Source organism: Hylaeus anthracinus, unplaced genomic scaffold (assembly GCF_026225885.1).
Source record: "Hylaeus anthracinus isolate JK02 unplaced genomic scaffold, UHH_iyHylAnth1.0_haploid 0, whole genome shotgun sequence".
NCBI classification, from domain to species: Eukaryota; Metazoa; Arthropoda; class Insecta; order Hymenoptera; family Colletidae; genus Hylaeus; species Hylaeus anthracinus.
In genome coordinates, this window is record NW_026533254.1 from 14,756,815 (window position 1) to 14,780,827 (window position 24,013).

The window sequence follows — 24,013 nt, forward strand, 5'->3', positions numbered from 1 at the left end:
CGTTATGTGGCTGTTTTCTACGTGGCCCGGAGAGCCTGCCAAAAACTTTGAGGGAAAAGCAATAAAGTTTTCGTGGACTGTGGACGGACGGTCGTCGTAGCCGACTGGGAAAGGAATGAGGATGACATTACCATTATGAATGACTTAGAGTATCCTATAATAATTGTTTTAAAAACGAATTTTCTTTTTACGATACCTAGATATATTTTCAGTTGCAATATTTAATGTGATGCTTGTAAAACGAAACAATAGTTAAACAAATAATTAATATAGAATTGTTGACGGACTGTAAACGACTTACAAGATGACAATTCTGTCCTGTACGTAGGTAATCAAATCTCAGAATCTATAACCATTACTTTGAGTTACGATTTTTGGAAATATTAAAAAAGACGAATAAAAAGACGAGGTACCGAAGTTTAAATAAATACGACGTTCGTCTATTGTTTCAAATAAATTGAAGGCAACTAAATCGCAAGTTTCTCGATACATTTTTTTCTGAAAATTTTTCATCATTCTGGAACGTATATTCCTATTTTCTCTATGTATATATGACGTTCTCCAAAAACTTTGAGGAGAAAAGCAATAAACTTTCTGTGCAACGTGGACGGACGGTCATAGGAGGCGGCTTGGAACAGCGTCGGCAGCGGTAGAGGAACGAAGTGGGGATCGTGCTATTTCAAAACATTCCAGACTATGATACTACTGCTTTCCATTCAACCACCACCGCCGCGCCGCTCTGAGCAAAATATATTGCCGATTCTTTTTACTGGTCGCCCGAGAAATTTAATATCCTCGGCTTCCATCGAGTTTCCAGAGTTATCGTTGCGAGGAATTATCCGCCCGATCGAAGTTATTATGTGTGGGAGCCTCTTCGTGAGAAAATGGAAATCCGAAAGGCTATAACTCAAGTCCTATAGCGGAGGGGCCAGCTGAACCATTTGGCCTGAGCCTCGTACTTACGAGGGCGTTCAATTTACGTAACGATGATAATTAACCCTTTCGGGATAAGTCGCATATTTTGGACCCAATATTGAAGAATTTTATCATTTATTTGTTCAGTTAAATCGGACATTTATTATTTTCACAAAACAATTTTATATTTTTATTTCTTTTAGTACGAAGTTTTAAAGGTTATAGTATTCATTGCGGTCTACGTATCCTGTTGAACATGTTTCTAAAACCATCTCTCCAAAATATCGTATCGCTACGTTGAATATGACAAATATAAGCTTCTTCCAAAGTAAACGTATCCATATGGAAACGCTCAGTTATGAGCGGATACATTTTACGCGCCCGTACAGGGACGCACACGTCGTTTATGGGCTAATAAATTTTTATGCTCGTATAATCAGTTCATGATTTGGCAATAAGAGATGATTCTCAAAATCGGTGGAAAATATGGAAAGTAAATTGACAAACAAGACGTCTTATACGTAATTTCATTATAATTTTGAAGAATAAAACTATAATGTAAGACAATTATTCTGAATTAATTCAGGCATATCTTTTAATTATTATTTAAAAAAACGAACGTTCTCTTTATGACACCCAAGTCATACTTTCGTCTACAAATTATAAAGTAATGCTTCTGAAACAGTATAATTAATGAAAAAATAATTAATACCGAATTATCGATGTACCATGAACGACTTCAGTTTTCATTTTTTCCTCTGTTTTTCTGTTTCAATGTGCGAAGTACTTGTAAAAGGATGCGAAAGCTTTGAGAATGCTCCTCCTGAGAGGATTCGCGACATCCTATTGTCAGACGATGATTAAAATTCTACTAAAAATCCTCTCGTTTCTATGCAGCATCTGGCGGTCGTCGTTGCGTAACGACGCAACCTGGCGCGACGTAGCGTGGCGGAAAACTTTTGTTGTCCCACCTCGACGCCGTGAAAACGGGAGCAAAGTGCAGCTCTTGCTATGATTTTTCCACGCCGCGTGTTCCGGTGATGTATAGCGCTTTTCGTGAGAACGCGGTAGACAGCAAACGTCTATAATTATCTCGTCAGTTCCACCCACGCGGTCCATGCCTCGCCGTTGAATTATTATTTGAATAAACTCGCGTTATATTTAGAACGTCCAATACCAATTGTGTACCTCTTGAGTCGGGCTATATTTAAACCGTGGTCTACCTTGCCGCGTAATTGGGCGTACGGTCGACGAACTTCCACGTACGCCATCGTTCCCTTCGATCTCTATCGGCCGCCAACGATCACCTAGAAGCTGCTTTCCTGGTCTCGATAGGTCGTTGATGAGCTCAGAGCGTGCGTAGGCCAGCAAAGTGAATTAATCGGATTTCCAAAAGAAGCTTCGTTATTTTGGATTTTAATAACAAACTATAGGCTATTATAATAAAGGCTTCCCGTATGCTGTTAAATTTTACTTACTGATCTCCCTTTCAAATAAGTAATTTATTACACGATCTAGCAACTTTATTTTTGTAAATCACGATTCAAATCTTTGTTAGCCGATACGAACCGAGAAAATAAACGTACCAACTAAATCTTCGCTATTTAAAATAAATAAATTCCCTGTGAAAAATGGTCAGACTTGTCAGTCCGTCAACGCGTTGGACACTTGGACAGCCAAGGATTAATACGGGGATCGTTGAAAGCGTCATCTAGGCGTGCCATCATGGATATCAAGGTTCTTCCTGGCAGGCTCGACAGGGGACTCCAGTTTCACCGACAGTTTGCATCGACTAACTCGATTTATCCCCTATGGATGGTCTTGGACGCCATTGGAGTCGGACTCGTTTCCAGAGATCTGAATCAACGAGATTGTCTGTCCCGGTTCGCGGACTTCCTCCCATCGGTTCATGCCGCGATAACGGCGATATTCGATTTACAATCTCGAACCGCATCGATCGGCTCCTCCCCTTTGCGACGACCCTAAAGATTTTCAATTGGAACCCACCCGTTCCCCCGTCGATTATCCCAAAGGCTTTGTTTTACTTTTACATCGCGTGAATTGTCGCGATAGAAACGGTCGATTCGTCGTTGCTATGGAGATCATTATTTAGCTGGCAGAGCCGATTATTGGGTAATCGACAAATCCTGATTGATAATAATCAGACAAATTTGAAATCCGTCTGATAAATTTTTGTGCAATTTCAAAAGAGTTATTTAATTTCGTACGCAAGGTGTGCCAGTACTTGTCTGCTAAATAAATTTCTGTAATTATTTTTGTATTCTTTTAAACGACGTTACGATTCAAATTCTAAAAAAAATAGCCTCCCTATGCCACGGAACACGAGAATATATATTTTGTATATAAGCTACTTCAACGTATAAGAATATTTAAATAAATATAGTTAGAGACATCGAATAATTTGCAGTCGATTGCATCGTAATTATTAGGACGAAACACGGGGGGGGGGGGGATCTACTAGTAGCGTCATAAAGGTTTTCGCGTTGATGACGGAGTTGAACGATTGATATTCCGGTAACGAAACGGTGAAAAGAACGAAACAATGGTCTCGGCGACGGACGACTAAAATCTACGGGAAATTACCGTGCATCGTTCCGCGTTGTGTCATTAGCAGAGACCCGTGGACAATGGCGTACGGTGCATCCCATCCCGAGTAATGTTGACACAACGCTCGCTCAGATCCCCTACTCGTGATTAAGGGTATTGTTCCACCCGCGACGTCAGATTTTTATCTCGTCGGGAAAAACGAATTTTTGTGTGCCGACCAGAGGCTCGCGAAGGGCGGGCCCTCGTTGTCCCCGCCGTCGAAGGCAGCCTCATTTTTCTCTATGGCTCGTTTCTCGTTAGCGAACCGCCGGGCGTTCCCATCGGTCCGACATATTGGAAAACCTTTCTTCGATTAAAGCTCCTCGCGGGCCACGGGCAAGCTCGATCCGAGAAATGACTAATTGCAAAACGCGGGACAGAGAACTGGAGCGATTAGCGTGTCTCCAATTGTGTGTGCCTGTGTGCGACTCGTGTACGGTTCGGACGACAACGAGATAGCGGAGTTCGTGAAATTAATCTCTTCATCATTTCCACGTAATGCACTCGTACACGTTTCATCTTCGGGAAGGTTCATTTCGTTATACAGGCTATTAGTACGATAGATTGAAAAGTGAATTATCCTTTAAATATGTTATAAAAATAAACGACAATTGGAGCATCGAAAAGGTTGGGCGTAATTCTGAAATCGGGATAAATGTGAATGTAATTGTTACAAGTATGCCAACTTCGTGTTCGATTGTAATCGAGTGTACTTTTCTGTAGTGTTCTCAATATTCTGGTGTCTGGTTGTCGATGGGCACATTCTACCGCTTAGTAAGCAACTGTCTGGTATAGCATGGGTATATTCTACTGACTGGTTAGGCATATTTACGTCTATCATCTTGCTAGTGAATATATTTTATCGTTTTTCTTAGGAACGCTATCTATAATCGTACGAATATTAAAATAATTTAACAAACATGTTCACGTTTAATTATAATCGTATGTATCTTCGCTTAAAAATTCTCATAACGTTTGTGTTCTATTAAGAAACAAGTTCCCAAAGCTCCATTTAAAAACCTTTTAGAAATGAACCTTGAATTCAAGATAAATATACAAAAGCTAGGCTGCGATTTAGGCATAAGCGCGATTAAATCGTAGCTTTGTACATAGGCGAGATAGGCGAGGGAGGCACAGGATATCGGAGATAACTTTGCGGGGGAACCAAAGAGATCCGTAATCGGCGATGCCCCAGTTTTGCTTTTGGGAATACACAATGCGGGATCGGTAAACAACGATATTTTTGCAATTCCTGGTGCTCGCTTTGTCTGGCTAGTGCTCGAGCTCGTAAATCCAGGCGAACATTTCCCACGAGGAAACGCAACCACTAACGATCTTCTTTGAGAACGTTTCTCGAGTCGCTACTCTCTGAAATTCCAACTCCAATAACTCTCTGAAATCCTTTAACTGCGTCCGCACCCCTCAACTTGCGACAGCTCGTTACGTTGGTAACGAAATAATGCTCACCCTAAAAAGAATCATATTTTATAGAGAAAGCTTCCAGAAACACGCTGCTGTTGCTTGGATTTACCATTTTACAAGCAAAAATGAAAACGATCCCATATGAAGCAATTTAAGATGGAAGGGAAATTTCAAATTAAACTAAAATATAAAAATGGTAATTTGATACGATTCATTATCTTGAACAGAAAAATTCATTTGTAAGGTAAATTCATTCTCCTTCGTAAAAAAATCACAGAACTCTACGTCTTCTACTTCCCAAACAAATTCCGAACCATCTATGACTTAAACCCTAATTTACATGAAATACACCATACCTGAATTACGGATCGCAGGAAGTGATCGATTCAGTCGCCATTCAGACGGAATGACCCAGTTGCATAGTGCTCGATCGTAGTCCGTTTCGAAGCTGATCGAAGACCGTTTCGCACGTTCGAGCGATTAAAAGCAAAGTCGGGAAACAAATTATTTGATCGCGCAATTGAAACCTCGTTAAACCGTGGAACGTTGCTGGCAACGCGAGGGACGGAGGAGGGATTCTCCAAAGCGCAACCGAACCCCTTCGGTATTCGTCGACGTTCCTTTAATCGTCGAACGATTAAAAAGGAAGTTCCATCGGGAGCGCAGATCGCCACGATTATCCCCCAAGTTCCGTTCGTTGGTTCGCGCGGGAAACGAACCGTCGATATTTTCCGGTGAAAGTGTCTTCGATTATCGATTACCCGACGAGTCTAACCAGTGGTCTTTTATTTCCGGCGATAGGCTCGCAACAAACCAGCGGACGGAGTCGGCCACGTGAACCAGAAGGGCTCCACGGGTCAAAAGGCGCCGTTGACGCCTGGACAGAAGGTTCCTCCTGGTGCAAAAAGCGCAGCGAAACCGGCTCAGAAACCAACTGCTCAGAAAGGACAGGTGAAGGTCACGCCGAAAGCAGCTTCCGTAAAAACTGGAAAGAACAAGAAGAAGGGCCAGAGGCAGCAATACGACCTCATCGTTACCATCAATCTGGTGAGTAACGTCACTTTTTATCATCGCTTACGCTACAGCGTTAAGCGCAGTCTTAAAAAGTTGTAGTTTCCTTTTAAATATTAGGTAGTTATCTCCGGTGACTATTTCAACAAGGAATCATTTCTATACTTGTTTAGCTGGCGAAAATTGATTTTATTAATGAGGCGAGAAATTATTCGTTACCTGCAGAGCAAAAAAATGAAAATCGCATTTCATTGAAGATTAAAAAATATTACAGTCCGTGTGATAGAATTAAAAAAAAAATAATTGTTACGCGTATGACATTCGAATCGTTTCTTCATTCCGATAAAAAATTTCGATATCCAGTGGAAGAACGATCGATTTCGTGTAGAACGAGCAGTGAGTACTGCGAATGCCGACCAGACCGACCGCAGTAGAAGCAGACGCTCATGATCAGACGCGGTCAACCTAGACCGCTCGTTCCCATTAGATGGTAGCACGTGTTTGAAAACGGAAACGGAGACGATTTGTAACTCAAATACTGTGTGTAATACCATTTCAGATTTAAGCAACGTACTTTTATATTTGAAATTCAATGTCCCATTTTTCTAACTAAATTCGTGAGCACTGCCCGTGTGCGTGAGGTCTGTTTCCTTCAACAAATGCAGTGCAACGACACAGTATCCTCGCGTGCTCGACATTACATGCGATTGAATACTTACCGTAAACGGATTCAATTGGTAAAGAAGCGCTTAACTTCCGTGAATGTCGTAAGCAAAGGTTAATTCACCGACCCAACGTACAATCGGATCGTAGAACCAGCCATCCATTATCTGAATCGTCCCCCGTGTGTCGTGTTTCTCGACGCGTGGCGCCGATATTTGTATCGAGACCAAAGACTTTTAAAAATAGCTGGTCCTGCGCGAATGCATTTTAAGTAATTCACAGGAGACACGTGCGACGGAGTGGGTCAGGACGGCCGTGATCTTTCGATGCGGTGCTCCTGAAATAGTTTTAACAAGCCTGTCTCTTACACGTTTAGACACACGCTGAGAAAAATAATAGGACCTCGTTACCTAATCAATCTAATCAACGTTGTAAATATTTTAATTAAACTGTGAACGCACTTATTAAATATTTTCGATTTCTCTGTTTCTGCCTTCGCTATGCTTTCAAGAAGTACCTAAATCTATTAGAAATATACAGAAATACTTTTCATTATGGATTCCGACAAGCTTCGTGTCTGCGTTTGTAAATTACCTAACATATTGAAAACATTCTAACTAACAAGCACGATATCGTACTATTTTAATCGCTGCTTTGACACGACAAAGTACTTACATTCGATCGAATTTCCTGTCATGTAGTTTGCCAGGGCACAACAAGCGCGAGACAACGATCGCAGTTCAAGAGTCTCGAATCTCGTTGGCGTACGACGCATCCTAAAGAAAGATTGATGCAATAATAAGATCGGCCAAAGTTAGCCTGACTAACATATTTACGGTGGGTCCTCGTAATCGCAGTCGATGCCCGCCTAAATCATGCGCGACAAGCTTGATTCAGAGCGTCGGCGTGCCGGACGTCTCGCGTTCCAAAGATCATGCTCAAGGCGGTGTCTGGTAAACTGTACACCTTTTTTTTTTAGAACTCGAAATTTCTCCGCTTTTTGCTTCGCTGAATTTTGTAATTACATTTGAAGATTTATACGTATTTAAATTTAATAATGTTGTTTGAAACCTTAGTACTATACGAAATTTATTTTATCCATTAGAATCGTTTTATTTCTATTTGAGAAAATATATTATTATTGCTCGCAGATGTAGCTCGTCGAATACCAGACGGACTAACAATATACAGTCAGTCCCATAAATATTCAATCAATCCAATAAATACGTTGATGTATATATAAATATATATCATGCATTTGGTAATACCAAAACTGTTATTTAATTCAGTCAAACTTCTTCATAAACATAGAAGGTGCTATATTGATGGGATTAACTGTATGCACGCATTCCTTTATCTTGTACACCAAGTGAGCAAGTAAACAAACAGAATGTTTTGACATATTCTATTTGAGAACACTTGAGAATTTTCCGTCTGCGGTCGAAAATATCTTTCCCTCGAATAAAACGACCAGAGGACACTTTGGCACATAAAACGAAAAAAATGAAAATGTGTTTGGGCGCGGGCATCGAGTAAATAATTTCAAAGATTCTCCAAAGCATAGTCACCAGCAGTCGGAAACAGTTACCGTCAGGTGTATCGTGCAAGATGCTCGCTCGATTTTTCAATAAAAATCGTCCCGTAACGCTTGCCATTTGGCAGACCGAGCCATCGACACGAGAGACATGCCATTAAACACGCAAAATGCGAGAGGAAAGGCGCGAAGGGAGAAGTAAATAAAGTGGAGATCGCCAGCCAATCGTCGGGGACCGCTGACAAGTTAAAAACAGCCGAAGGTTGCGCGAATAGCCCGCGCGTACTTTTATCTTCGCTCGAATAATGCGCAGTCGGTCGCGAGTGGGTCTTTCCTAATTCGTCGGAAACGGGCGACAGGTACCGAGGTGGGGTCTTTGACTTTCCCAGGACGTATTCGCCAAAACGGAAGATGATCGGCCGCTGGTCCATCCTGAGCGACGGTTGACAGCCGCGAGAACTGTCGCCTGCTTGGTATGCGCGCGACCAATCTTTCGAGAGAGGGAGAATCAGAGAATGAACTCGAGACGCCTCGGACATGCCGCCACCGCCAACAAACGGTGATGTTGGCTGGTTCATAAACGTTATTTATGTTCAGTCCTGTTGTCGCGCTGGCTCGTTTGACGCGTGGCGAGGCAGTTTTGCGCGCGAGGATCGGAGAACTGCTTCGCGCGGGGCCGAGGAAGCATTTGCTGGATTTTAAACTGAAAGCTCCAGGTGAAATTAAAAGAGGAGTAACGACGCGAGGCTCGACCCATTGCCGCGGGGCAAATGTTAATTTGAAAGGTGACGCGCGGACGTGTGGTTAATTAGTCGAGAGAAGTGCGCGCGACATGACAGACGCGGAGAAGAAGTACACGTCGGCGTATGGGAAGCTGCGGAGGCTCACCAGCACCATAGACTGTCAGATCAGACAAATTAGTGTGAGTAGGAAATGAACCAGAGGATTTAGAATAGCTACGCTGACTCCGTGATTTGTGTTCGTAGTACGATGTTGGAAGTGCGTTTTCTCTTTGCATATCATATTACAAAACTGCTCGTACATGTGTTGTTATGTTAGCACTGGTATACATTTTTCAAATTATTCTCCCGGCACCAGGTGACGTATTTTAAAGTGGAAAGGGTATCGAAAGAGTGAAGCAACGGTTGTAAGATTTTTTTTTTATCAAACAAATAGCATGGAATATATCCGATTTAAACGATTGAACGTGGCAGATGACGTTGTTCGAGTGTCCATCACGACTTCTCTGACAGTGAAATTCGCAAATGAAAAACAAAATTCTGCAGTCCCTTTTCGAGAATTCCGTCGCTCATCTTGAACATTCGACGCACCGAAGCGTTCGAACGCAGACAACTTTGACAAGCAGTCGGAATTCAAATTGTTAGCTGGCACTTTTGAACTGTAATGCCTACCATATATTACTTCCGCATTAAGCTGCTTTGAATTCGCAAGCCCGATTTCAAAGGGATCGGATAAATGTATAAATGCAGCGCGGACACGTACATTTGCGAAGCCTGGCTGACTTTTCACGAGTTTACGCGATCCTCCCGAAGAAGCGATGGAAAAGGACGTGACCCAGTTGAACGTCGTCTCTGTCTACTTCCAAGGAGTTTCGAAGCATCGAACCAAGAGCTTCCGACTAAGACAGATCCGACAGTGTTCCTTTCCCACAGTGCTTACGATTACACCCGGGAGTTATCCAAGAACGTATCCGTGAAAGTCATTCCTGGACTGACTCGTCTCTAAACGTTTCTGGAGCACGGGATAGACGACGTTCATTTAACCAATGAACGAGATTTCTGGATCAAGGTTCAAAATAATGCGTAACGCCACATGATTTTATTTTGCCATTATACGTAACGTCGGTAGGTTTAGCGTTAATACATTATTATACACAATTATAAAGCGGAAGTGCCAAAAGAGCCACGTAATAAATAATATTTAACAAGAGAATAATCTTATACGCTGTATACGTAACTATTTTAAGATACAATTCTCTTTTGGGATAACGATTGCTTACGCGGTGTTCGCGTTGATATTTCAGCTCGAATTTCTATTAACTTTGTCACGCAGAATGCGCAATGCTATTCGCGAATGGATGGTTTATTTCTGTACAAATTGCAACACCGTCGATGCGGCTGTAGCCATAGATCACCCGACATCTGAGTCACGACCCAACTTAACTAACACGGTGCGCTTATGGTGAGCTACATCGGTACATACGCGCATCTAAGAAACTATTTCTACGACGGTCGCATTAACGACAACGCTAGGGAATTGGTTACTCGGATGTCTTCGTTAGGCGGTTATGTTCGCCACGCAGCGGTGGCGTCTCGAATTTTCGTTGCCCACGCGTCTATCGGTCGTTCGATTTTCCTTCGTGCGACTCTGTCGCGTTGCATCCAATAGCGCGGCAAAATTGCTACACTGGAATATTAATAAGTCGCCATTCCAACAGCGGTTTCGCGGGGCTGCCGATAAGTCAATGTTCCTGTAATCCCATTAACGGCATATGTCCCCTAATCCGTCGTCTATTAATGCTGATTTAACAATGCCGAGGGTGGCCACGTGTAGGATGGGGATAAGCCGGGGCGTCGGGAATAATGGCGGGTCGAACAATTTGCAAGCAACGACTGGGACCGTGAATCGCGGAAATTTCGCGCGTACGTGGTTGCGTCTGTTTGATTAAATGCTCGTTGGAAAGCACAGCGGGTCCTGTTATTTAACTTAACCGCCGACGTGCCACGCGTTCCTTGAATTCTCGCGCGCACCGATCTCTGGTTTATTCGCTCGCGGAGATTCCCCTGTTCGACGAGCGCGTTCAACAGTAAAAAAAAAAAATCAATCGAACCGGCTGGTAATTACCGGAGAGAAAATTATCCACCGTTAACTTGATCAAATTAATGAAATTTCGGCCGGAATTGGCACCGTTCTGCAAACAGGTCGCAGTGCGCGCTGGCGATAACCGCTGGTGTATATTAACCCTTTCCCGTCGAAGCACTCCCAGAGTTCGGTACCCATTTAGTCGAAACGCAAACCGAGGTATTTCTATCGGCGCGGCGTACTGCTGCTATCTATCGCGTTTGGTCGACGAAGTTTTCAATTAACCGATCCAACGAACTACGAGTTCACCTGGTAATCAGCGATACGTGTCTAAAAACATTCGATAATTTGACGTTAACACATTCACAATTTAACTCATCCCGTGTCTTTTCTCTGCTTTTTTCAGTCCGAGTATGGGCTCACGGAGGATCAAGTGGCAGGTAAGTTGCGCTCAGTGATTTTTTAATAACTGTACAGTCCGCGTCAATAGAATAGGACGCACTATAACTTCGATTCGATTATACTATTAACAAAATTCGATTGAGTTTAAGAAAATGGGGTACCCTCCGATCGGGCCAAATTTTATCATATGTAGCCCTTGAGCTACCGAATACAGTGGTGGTCATCTTCACCCTTAACTCCCTCCCCTTTCCCCAAGGATATCTATGATAAAAACAAATCAGCTCGTTCGGTGTTCCCCATTTTCTTAAACCCAACCCATAATTTATTTAAGTAGCCACGTGGATCAAGAAAAAGACTACTCAATCTGCGAGAGTAGCTTTGCGTAATAACATTCTAAATGCGCTGAAATCCGTTGCATAAAAGATTGAGTTTCGGGGCTGTCGTGACCGCGAACGTTGTCCCCGTGTTCACGAGCGCCTCTTAAGCGTCCGGGAGCTTTTAAAACCTCGCAACTTATTCGCGATGGCACGCGACCAGAGATCGCCGATTGCCCCCAACAGGGAAACCGCTGAAAGAGAAATTGCACGCTCGTTTATGCACATTAATGCATCGACCGGGTGTTCAGGCAATGATAAACGATACGATCGAACGGCCCAAATGAAATTCCTAATGTATTCCGAGCCATCTAAATAAGAATCGAGACGCGTGTTTCGATTGGAAAAAAATCACGCAGAAACGTAACGGTCGCGTGCAATTTATTTTAATAAATTTCAATTTATCGAACGAAGTACGACGCATCGGCTAGGGCAATGATATCGCATCGCTGAGTATGCTATATGAGCTAAAACGGAATATACCGGATTGATTTATAAATAACTTACGCTGCAGTAACAAATAATCGTACTTTTAAGGAATAATTTGATTAATAAAGGGAACACGCAACAGCAGACGATTTGCCATTTCAGAATTCAAGGAAGCGTTCATGCTCTTCGACAAGGACGAAGATGGCACCATCACGATGGCAGAACTCGGCGTGGTCATGCGATCATTGGGACAGAGGCCGTCGGGTAAGTGTCACCACAGAGTAGTTTAACAGAGGCGAAACTCTTGCCGGAGCCTTTGATGCCCGTGTCCTAGTATTTTCAGATCAGGGTCGGCTGTGAGCAAATTAAACCGATAGCTCCCAATAGCAGCCTGGTTCGCTATCAGAGTTTAACCCTTTCAGACCTGAATTATTTTTTTTCTCGGACTAAAATTAGCATGGAAAAAATAGAAAAAAATCCCAATAGTGTAGTTTTCAAGAAAAACTGGTCTTTCTTCGTGTGCACAAACAAGGACATTCGCATCAAACGATGGTGCCGGTAATTTTTCAACTTTGCTTAGTATCGCTTAGATATCATAGTTAAGTACACGGTGATATTCGTGTGAACTCGAAACTGGGATTTGATAAATGTCAAAGTTTCACCTCGGTACTTCGTGGCGTTACCTTAAATCATTTGAGAAACGGGAGTACTCGGAACGCGTGTACCAAGGCAGACACGATCTGGCCAGCAGCCACGAGCTGACGAAAGCTGACCCACGTGGAGCCAAAAAGTATAACGGTAATCTAAGCCTTTATTCTGGCTGCTGAATTGTCTATTAGTCACGAATACCAGAGAATCACTCGTGAAACTCGAGTACCGATTTATATAGGACGGTTTGTCGCGTATACTCTCTCTTACGTCATCGACAAGAAAATTAAAGCTCGCTGAGAAAAATTCTATAGGTCAGGTCCTTCCGGCCGTGGACCCCTTCGTCTTATTAAGAATGATCGCGACGAAATTATTTTTTTTATAACTCATTAGAAGCTCGATAAATTCCTGTTTATAGATTTTCGATTGATCCATTCAATTCTATTGAAAAAATTTTCGAAATATGCCCATTTTTACCAGCCGTGTAATAGCCTGCCCCATTAAATTGCCAGTTTCCAAACGTCGCAGACTTCTGAAGCGCGATTCTCGCTAAATTAATATCCCCAGATGGCAGTTCGAAGGTTTTCTAAGACGAGGCGAGAGTTAAACGGCGGAATCCTCGAAAGTAGGCTGTGACAAGGGCTTGGGGGAAAATTAACTTTGGAGCGATTCTGTGCTAGAAACTGTTACGACTAGGCGCACGTGCAAACGTCGGTAATTAACTGCGCGACGGGTCTTTCTATTCGTTCCACCCCCCCCCCCCCCCCCCCCCCCGGGGGGGGGGTAGACGTAGAAGGGAAATTAAATGTCTTCCGTGAAACGACGACAAGTATTATACGCGCGTTTACACGTGGTAGTTGGAAAGAGGAAAATGACAGGTCGTTAGAACCAGCGATTCTTAATTTTCGTGTCCGTGGACGAGCATTAAGCTCGTATCTTGCGGCGACGGGCGAGCTTTTGGGATCACGTGACCGATCGGTTACTATTTCAGAGACGGAATTACGAGATATGGTGAACGAGGTGGATCAAGATGGGAACGGTACCATTGAATTCAACGAGTTCCTGCAAATGATGTCGAAGAAGATGAAGGGCGCTGATGGAGAAGACGAGCTGCGCGAAGCATTCAGGTAGAAATTCTTTTATTTTTGTAACGGTTTTTTAAATGACTCGTACACAGACCAATTTTAAACGTAACTTCGCGAAACTGTAATATATTAACACTAGAATCGGTTTTCGATTCATACTTGTATAATACATCGTAATTCATATAATGATGGGAGCACTCACTGGATATTGACGCTCCTGATTCTCAGAGTATTCGACAAGAACAATGACGGCCTGATCTCATCGAAAGAATTGCGACACGTGATGACGAACCTCGGTGAGAAATTATCGGAGGAAGAAGTCGACGACATGATCAAGGAAGCAGATTTGGATGGCGATGGAATGGTGAACTACGAAGGTAATTTATTTTCTTTTTTAAACAATTCCAGACAAATTTTACATGTAGTATCCTTAGAAACACCTACTGCTTCTTCTTTAAATTCTCTTTCGTCCATTTCTCGAACTCTTTCTCTCCCCGAAGTCCTTCAAAAACTCTGTATCGTCGAGTGGGAGTGTACTTGCAACACTTTTCCACTCCAAAACTGTGCTTGTACGATGTTCGAGATGAGTAGGTGAAAAATGAGCGCGCAAACAGTTCAGTTTTTAGTTGAAGTATCAGGCTCTGTAAAAAGAGAAAGCTCGGTTTTTTCGCGGTGTAGACGTAGAGTCAAAAAGTTTGCCGTCGTAAGTTGCTCCAGCTACATTCGTTAATGGCTCTCGCTACTCTCGATAGAAATATTCATTTTCTACATCATCGACGAATCGTCCTTCTCGATTGCTCAAATTAGCACCGAGTTATTTTCAGTTTAATTAACCGCGTGGAGAAGCGTTAAAAACTTGAAGTGGTTCCAATCTAGTGACCAGATGCTGTATAAATAATTGATAAAGGACAAAACATTGAACGATGAAAACGTAGGAAAATAAACTGATGTTTGTGTCGCAGAATTCGTGACAATCCTGACGTCGAAGAATTAGTTCGGTGGCCGTGGATTGGACACGAAGCTACGAAGCTGCCGGAAGTCTTCGACGACGGTAAAATCGAGTACGTGAGTTCCTCCAGGAAGCTATATGGCGATCGACCATTCGTTCCCCACCGTCCAAGAAACCCTCGAGGAATCGTGGCGGAAAATCACGAGAAAAATGCACAAATCTAGCCGAACCCTCGGAACGTTCGATCACAAAAGCGACGATAACGGTTTAGCGACGAGCATTTCGCATGCAGACTCGTTGGACCCTGACTGAGGGCGAGAGGGGGGGGTAGAGGGGGGTAGAGGGGGGGATGATGATGATCGGTATCCGAAAGACTAGAAATCGTGTCTCGAGTGGTGGGGCGACGGACGACTCGACAGGACGTCCATGAAGTAACGGGGAACATCGCGAAGACGATGGAAAGCGACTTCCGCAGTTGCAACACGCATACACGCATGTACACCTCGCTCCTTCGAATTAATTTTACAACTATAAGCTAGCGAATGAGAAACGACACTGTACGTGAGAGAAACGAGTGAGGTGCTCGCTCCCGAAACAATCAACTGAGCTTTGTTTAGCGTTTACCTACATACCTACCTACCTATACTCTCTATTGATGCTATACAACGTCGTTATTAATATTGTTAGGAACTAACCAATCCTTCGTCACCTCTCGCCGGTATCATTTCGCGCGATACTTCTGACATATGACCGTCTCGCGCATCGCCATCGATGGCCTAAAATCTATTTTAGGGTCGCGAAACAGTATCGGCGCGATATCGAGTTGGAAAAGCGACAGCTATGCCGCGTTCGCGAGTTAGAAAGTTCCGCGACGTACGCGCGTGATACGTTGTCGCTATATATACGGTAGACTTCCGTACGATGCGATTGACACGAGGGCGAACCGAATGTTTTATCCAATTTTTCTTCCTTCGTTATCTTCCACGGATGCTTAGACGTAACAAAAATATTTAAATTTGTGATATATGGGTACCTCGAGAATGCGGATTCGTGGCAAGTAAAAATATGAGGAAATGTATGAAGATGTGTATAAATGCATAAATATATATAATTCTGGAGCTCTCGAATTGCTCTTTTCTGATTTGATCAATTTAACAAAATTGTAGCAAACATTGAAATTTCTATTCTTCTACGTCATTATTGGGAGTGTAGCTTCACAATTCACGCAACCGAATTTCGATAAGGGTAGTTGAACAGCTACCGAAATACTTTTATCACGTTCAAACATTCGTTGAAAATGATCGTAAAAGAAAGAGAAATCGAATAATATTTTTGGTTCACCCTGATACGTTGCGCGTTACATGAAATGGCGTTACAGAAGATCGTATTATGCGAGAATTTCCCTCGTATAACACGAATACAGCGCATTGGACAAGAATCTCGTTATATATATATAAAAAAAAAACAGCCATCGCATTATCTTTAACCATTGTAGGAATTCGCGTTGTAGCAATTTGTGTTATACGGGAGTTTACTGTACGAGATGTCCCGTATAATGTGTTACAATTTTCATAGAAACTAACGAATATATCGACTTCATTTCGTTATAGTTGAATGGCCACAGTAGAAAACTTGGATTCACCCTGTAATATTTAACTATAGAAAAAATGAAGTCGATATCTTTAGCAACTCTTTGCACTCTGCGGCATCTCGTTGGAAAATCTGCGAACTGGAATCGCATTACATAAAAGAGTCCAACTTTGGAAACGTGTCTCTTAGGAGGCATCCGAGTGCAAAGGGTCAACTTCTAAAAGGACAACTCGTAACACTTTGCACTAGACATCTTGTGCGTGTACATTCGGATGGGAAAGGTATGTTTACGTGTATTTAGATCCGCGGTGAGACGATCGAGACATTCGTCGTCCATTTCACTCCCGCCGATCGATCGGTATTGTTCCTCCAATTTCGTAGAATTCACCTGCAAAGCGGGACGAATCCTCCCGGCATTGTGTCATTAACATTCTGGCTGCGGGACTCGACGCGAGATAGCTCTATAACGATCTGTCTTCAAATTTAGATGAATGTCGTTGGCAAGTAGATTAGTTCTAACGATGATATACTCGTGGCAGAGTTTTTAGGCGCATGTTGTGGCGGCGTGCCAGATCACACGCCGGAAAGCAAAAATCAAAGCAACACAGTAGCGGTTTTTCCTTAAACGTACAACAGCAGCCAGTAGCTGACTTTTCCGGTGATTTTTAGTTTCCAAACCGTTATTTTTTGCCCGATACTTTTCAACGCTCGGACGATAGAGCCGCGAATCTCGTGACTGTGTACCGCCCTTGTCGTTTGTAGCCTCGGTGAAATCGACTGACCATTCAAGGCCACTCGGGCGTCCATTCCGCTGGCGGAAATTGGTAAAATTCTTGTTTAGATATAAAATTCACTCGCGTGAATTCACGTCACTTCGAATTACTAGTCCAGATTATGAAGAAATTATGAAAATCTTTATATTTTGTAATTTTTATCTTCTCCCTGACGATAGAAATTTGCTGTACCCAGCTTCAGAATTTTATTATGTTCGTCGGTACTTAAGTTTAAATCATTTTTATATAGGAATACAACTGTCCGCCTGAGTAATCACCTCTGATAAATTTAATATTCCAATAATCTAGCTGATAAATATACCGACAACAAATTTTGCCCATCACTGCACAGAGGTAGATCCCATTGCGACTGGTCATCGGATGACTGATCTTGAACGGCCAGTTGATTTGTCCCGTAACGTAGTCCCGACGCGAGCATAGGTCCTCGCGTATGTCAGCTCTCCCGAAAACACCGAACACCGTCCACCTGAGAACCTCGACATTCGATCCCACCCACAGGCCAACCGTACTACGTCGTGCACCCTTAGGTCCTTAAGATAAGAGAAGCCACAGCCGTAGGTCGCGATAGAGGGTAGTTAATTAGCCCATAGAGGAAGTACGTACACACGTAAATAAATGATGCATTATACACATACCTATTATATATACCTATACATGGTGTTACTACCGAAGATACTTGAGGTAACGTTATTATGGATATTCATATATACATATATACATATATATATATTTAAATATATATATATATTTAGTATATACTTATACATACATACATACGAACATATATTATATAAACATATACACGTTAGCGACGTACGTCGGTGGTATACTGGCATTGATATTTTTATGGTTTTAAAAAAAAAAAAAAAGTATGCAACAACAAGAACAACAAGTATTAGTGTCAGAAAGAGAGAGAACGCGAGAGAGAGAGAGAGAGAGAGAGAGAGAGAAACTGTGAGAGTGAATGAGAGACACAGAGGTGTGAAAGAGTGCGAGAAAGAAAGAGTAAACTAGCTGGCTGGTCGAAGCGCGGAAGGAGAAGCGAGTGTGCAATAGCGAATTAATATTCAGGCGATAGGGAAGAGGAAGCGGTGTATACAAAACAATAAAATGAGCTGTTGGCTCTTTGCAGTAGAAGGTTCGAATTATCGTTTTGTCGAGACCTTTCGCGGCATAAATTAAGAATTTCAAACGGTGAATTGGCGTTAAAAGTGAAAACGAACAAGATGAGCTAAAAACGTGTATGTCGATGTTGGTCTCGATTGATCATCGTAGCTAGTCAGCCTGCTGCAAAGAGTTAAGGGCGTTAGAGGGGTTTCAATTCGTCCTTAATGAGGAGCGTCGACGGATGGCACGCGAATATCATTATTGTTATCGTTGGTAATGTTGGTCACACGAAGCGGTGATTTCACAGACATGTACACACGTTCACAAACAAACACACATACACGTACCCACAAGCAGACACACGCAAACACGCGCACACGTACGTATAGAGATAGACAATAATTCTGTTCTTTAGTTAGGAGACACGGATATAAATTACATTGCGTTGTTCGCGGCTCGACCGCTAGGTAAGATACGACATGGAATTTTCGCGAGCGAATCATGAAACATCGGTGAAGGTACCTCAGACAAATCAACGTACTTACCTAACATTGCGATCGTACTTCTCGGCTGCCTCGCGCCCCTGACTCACGGTCAAGTGATAACCTCAGAAAAAGTAGCACAAGAACTTGTTGTCATTTCGAGTATCGTTCAGGATCAGAGAAGGCGTTTAATATCTTAAATATCCTATTCGATTGATTCTGCTTCATATAATTCTTTCGATAATTATTTCGACAAACTTGTCATATATATCGCTGGTCATATATATTTTTTTATATAGCAATCATTTTTCTTCCTGATATCCTTCGTTTTGACCTTGCAACTCTTCTTTTCTTTGACCCTAAACCTATTTCTCCCCTTAACTCCTGAGGAACAAGTAAAAGCTACAGTAATCCCCCACTGGACAATTAAAAAATAAATAACCAATCAATAACTGTCGAATTCTGGGACGTCTTTGTTTGAATGTTGGAACATTTTCGGTAAATTTTCTTGAATTAAAATCGCACCAACGAAACCCATACAAAACTCACTTACCACCGTCTGACATCGGCGTGACGCAAAGCCGTAGCGCAACGTAATTAAAAAAACAAGCCGCTGGGCTGTGTAATTATTAAAAAAAAAAAAAAAAAAAAAAGGAGAGGATATCGATGAAACCGCGCGAACGTTCAAGCAAACCCACTCACACAAGACGCTTCGACAGCTGAAAACATAAAATGAGCTCGATTAAGTCGACGCAAAATAGTAATATGTATAACGTCCCGAAGACAATATCTTTAACGATTTTATTAATGGAAGCTAATCGAGATTTACCTCGGGAGATGGCCTACGTTTTGCCACGTGTGTCCGACGAGATAGATTGTAGACAAATTGTCAGGAATGTATAAGAGGATGATCAAAGAAACAAGGAATTTTATGACGCAGGAATCACGGAGAAAGGTGCTGTTTAGCTTAGACAACGTCAACTATTCTTTCCATAAAGTCTGTCCGTCTGCTTTTTGCCTCACCATGTTACTGCACTTTTCATTGCAATGCACAATGGAGCGTTTAAAAAATATGGCCAAAATCAGTATAGCACGTTTTATTCGAAACGAAACTTATTGTAACGAATTTATTATAAATGGTATAACAAGGTACTATCTCGAAAGAACAACTGCTATAATCATACGAAACAATCGTTTCTGAACACATTTCGTTTCGATAAAACCGATCAAGTAATTCTTGTCAAACCTTCGAATGAAATACTCCACTGTGCAACGTTACCCCGCAAGTATCGATATTCTTTCAGCTAACGATCAAACGTTTCCGTTCGTTGGACTACGTCACTCTGTATAAAACACGTTTCTTGAAAGATTGCGACGAACAGGCCCGATTCAGTTGGATTTACGACGTGCACGAAAATTTCATTGCACCCCATCAGTCTTTTCGTTCGACGTTTATCGTTTCAAAGGAGAGAATTTTATCGGTATGATAATTATCGACAAACGTTAGAACACAAGTACAAGATATCGTCAATACCTGTATATATCTTTCCCAAAGGTATCGTGCAGAGAATCGGAGACCCCGTAGTTCCGTCGCATCGAACAAACGCATTAATCGGACTCCCGTGGAACACCAACCATGCGAACAGTCCAGCGGATGCATCTCAGTTCGCAACGCGACACTAAACGCACACTTGTCACGCGCGCTTGTAATAGGTACCTATCTCATTGTTATAGATCATGCGGATTCGCGGGGACTCCGATCGCAGTGCACGTCCTTCGAATCAATTATACATATACTTGCCCCGTGACGGGGCTTACCATTTTCCTCGAATTCCCAATACATGGAGTACCTATGGTTAACCCTTTCAGACAAAAGGTAATTTTGTAAACTAAAGACGAGCTTTTAACTTTTGAAAGCTGAATCATTTTTGGTAGAAAATTAGACGCACTTTCCTTATGCAGAACAACATAAATATAAATTTTATTTTATTTTATTTTGTATTTTTCTGCCAACACTTCGACGTTAAACATATTTTATTATCAAGGAAAGAATTCATCGATATTTTCGTAACGAAGTAATAAAATTGTATTAATTATTACGATAAAAGTGTCTGAGAGGGCTAAACCCCAAGGCGCAGAGCTGTTCCCAAATACATGGTAACAAACGATTGCATCGCGGTACAAAGACTTTCGTCACGAGGGTGATATGCGAATAAGGGACAGCTCTGTCCGACAGAGAATTATCGTTGATCGACCCTACCGAAAAGTATTTTTATAGAATACTCTTCGACACAGATTTTATGATACATTGAAATGCATACGACATCGCGTTATATTCTATTCTATATATTATATTACATTATATTATATTATATTTACGTCATCGTATACGCGCGTACAAATTGTATATCGTATCGTAACGTCCTACTCTGCTGGCAGATTTCATTGTAATTATTCTACGTACCGACACGACGAGCCGTAAACGTTTGTATTCGTCGCGAGACGGCAAATTACGCGTAAAATTGATTGCACAGACCAGCGTTTCCCAAGCTGTGTTCCGCGGAACACTGGTGTTCTGTGAAAATCGTCGTCAACTGTTGGAAAGAATAAAATCGATTTTGCATATCTGTACACTGATCTTGTATCATCCTAACTTACAACTACATTCTCTTCGGTCATCGATACATTGGCACAGATTGCTTATCAAACGGATCACGAAATACTCGATTTCCAACCGATGACATTAACGAGAAACCAACGATGTAGCGTGATTAATTCTCCCTTCGTAACAACCGAAATTTGTGTCGCTTGGTATGAGTGTATATAACTTTTCTTATTAATTAAAATCGATGTTTGCTCTCAATAATATATGTACTTTCTCGTATGGAGTGCAACTTTGAAATATTTCGAGCATTAATTACCTGATATCTACGTACACTTAAGTTTAAAAAGGAGATGACCATAGAAGGATACAAGCATGAATATATCGCGACACGAAGTGTTCCATTACTATTGGGAAGTGTTCCATGACATTTTGGGAAACGCTGACACAGACATACTTAAGAGGAGTACGCAAGTCTTCCTTTCGATCCGCGCTGTTCGAAGTTCGAGGACGACCATAGGGCGCTTGTTCTACACGCATAATTGTTTCCCGGATAGGGTTGCTCAAGAGTCGATATTCCGTAAGATTTTTGATACCCCGGAGAGCGTCGGGAACCGTTGATTCGCCTAATCGTCGCGCGAATCTCTGAATCGGAACTAAGACGACGAGGAAAACACTCGGAAGACTAACGATGCCGACGTTCGAACTTTGCGGAAGATTTGAATTTATTTTTACGTCGCGTTTATTTTTTCAGCGGAACGTCGGAAGTTAGTTCTTCGTTTGTTTTATTCGCGTCAGTCATTTGGTACAGTGATAGAACGAGCCAAGCGATGCGCAAATGTGAGTTGGATCGAGGTTGCCGGATGCGCTTGTACGTTATCGCTCGTGTTGCGAAATTGTTTCCGTGACTCGAGACGGTATTCTGGTTTGAATCGCTGAAAACAAGGGTCTTCAAAGGTTTCGTTTAAGGAAATACGTAAACATTGAAACGTGAAACTTTGCAGGCGTATTTATGATAATATCTGATTCGATTACCTGTATGAACTTCTTTGTGTTTAATTACAGAGTGTCAACATAAATATGCGAAAAGAAATTCTGACGAATTTCGTTAAAGAAACTATGTGAGTGTACAAATATGAATTTCTTTGTTTATTTACAAGACGGTAAGTTCTACTATGCAGACTATACGAAAACACGAAAAGAAAGAAAATGAACACTTCGAAGCGGCGAACCAGAATGCCTCCTTAAACACCGAGCGAACCGAATATTTCTACTCGCAGAATATTTTCAAACCCGTGTGCCGTAATCGTAACTTGAGAAACGCGTGCTCGTGGCTTTGTAAGAACGATCCTCGCACCGGAGTCGCACCGAGAATGATCAAGGACCGCGCCAAGAAAACAGGGGAACCGAAAACTAGTCGATATCAAACGCGTTGGATGATGCAGAGGTAATCAAATAATTAATACGCACGTTGCTAGATACGGAGGGAGAAACTTGATTAACTTAGATGTATAATAATTGTAATCGTTAAATAAGTGTAACTACGTTGTTCTAATCGCGAGGGCGTCCCGTGACTCTGGAGGTCCTTCCGCCAGATGAACCTCGAGACGGGACGCGTCCTCGAACCGGTTATTCGTTAGTATAATCAAACGTATCTACGTTTCGCGTCCGTCGGCTGGCGTAAAAGTATCCGCGCTTCACATTGAGATCGGGAATGGTCACAGGATGCAACTACAGAGTCAGACGACACGAACGATTAAATGGAAATTGATAGAATTGTTTAATTACTTGGAAAACAATCAATCGTTTCGAAGCGTTCGGATACATGCAACGATCCCATCGTTGAAGCCCGAAAGATTCACGTTGATTAGAGGAAGACTTCTTGGTCGAGCGGATCTGAAATTGCACGGTCATGTTGCACTTTTCCTAGGTTTGGTGTTCGTTGGGTGCCATCTAAATGAGTGTTTCTCAATCGTGTTTTGATTCACGTCCATTTGAGTTATACTTTACAGTCGACGTGGTATGGATTCGTACACCGAACAATTTCCCGAAAAAACTTTTGTGTCAAATTGTTGTTTATTAACTTCTTTTTTTTTTATAATCAATGATATTCTACATATTCTTGGAAATCTGTAGATTTGTATAATTTGCGAAATTAACAAGAAAGTACGAAAAATCGACAGAAATATAGAAACAATAAATATTCGTACGGTTCTCGTGGCGAACCATTTACAGTAGAGTTTGTACTTCACAGTTTTTTTTTTTTTTTTTTTTTTTTGGAAATTGATCGACGTACGAATACTTTCTACACACGCTGTACACCGATAATCACACCTTCCTTGATTACTGTTCATCGGTAAAAATAACTGTATCGAATCGAGCTGTGACTTCCCAACTTCTGACATCTTTCACCCCTGACCCTTTGAGGAGTTACACGATGAGAATCCCTGGTTTAGACGACACTCGTAAAATCGGTCAAATCGAAAGGGCGAAATAAACACTAATCAAATCGACGTAACCACGTCAAAGACGTCCGAACGATGTAAAATCGTCGCGGATACCCTTGATTTGCCGAG

The 24,013-nt window shown here is 42.1% G+C and overlaps 1 protein-coding gene and 2 long non-coding RNA genes across 9 annotated transcripts in view; 1 reads left to right on the forward strand and 2 right to left on the reverse strand.

Moving 5' to 3' along the window:
• The window catches only part of LOC128885633 (neo-calmodulin-like), a 90,215-nt gene extending 75,034 nt beyond the window's left edge, over window positions 1-15,181 (forward strand). For 3 of the 7 annotated variants that reach the window (XM_054139782.1, XM_054139767.1, XM_054139776.1), the window contains 5 exons: window positions 5,746-5,991; window positions 11,382-11,415; window positions 12,343-12,444; window positions 13,820-13,955; window positions 14,142-14,863. In XM_054139782.1, the coding sequence (XP_053995757.1) occupies window positions 5,746-5,991; window positions 11,382-11,415; window positions 12,343-12,444; window positions 13,820-13,955; window positions 14,142-14,508 (885 nt within the window). In that variant the 3' untranslated portion in view covers window positions 14,509-14,863. The other 4 variants (XM_054139799.1, XM_054139791.1, XM_054139819.1 and 1 more) reach the window with 3 other exon arrangements.
• On the reverse strand, window positions 4,030-5,884 carry LOC128885848 (uncharacterized). The gene is made up of 2 exons (XR_008459681.1): window positions 5,301-5,884; window positions 4,030-4,990 (listed from the first exon to the last, which is right to left on the reverse strand). It is a non-coding gene; the product is annotated as an uncharacterized LOC128885848 (long non-coding RNA).
• Window positions 6,050-22,426, reverse strand: LOC128885855 (uncharacterized). The gene is made up of 3 exons (XR_008459682.1): window positions 20,370-22,426; window positions 7,294-7,394; window positions 6,050-6,955 (listed from the first exon to the last, which is right to left on the reverse strand). It is a non-coding gene; the product is annotated as an uncharacterized LOC128885855 (long non-coding RNA).
• Between the last annotated feature and the right edge of the window lie 1,587 nt (window positions 22,427-24,013).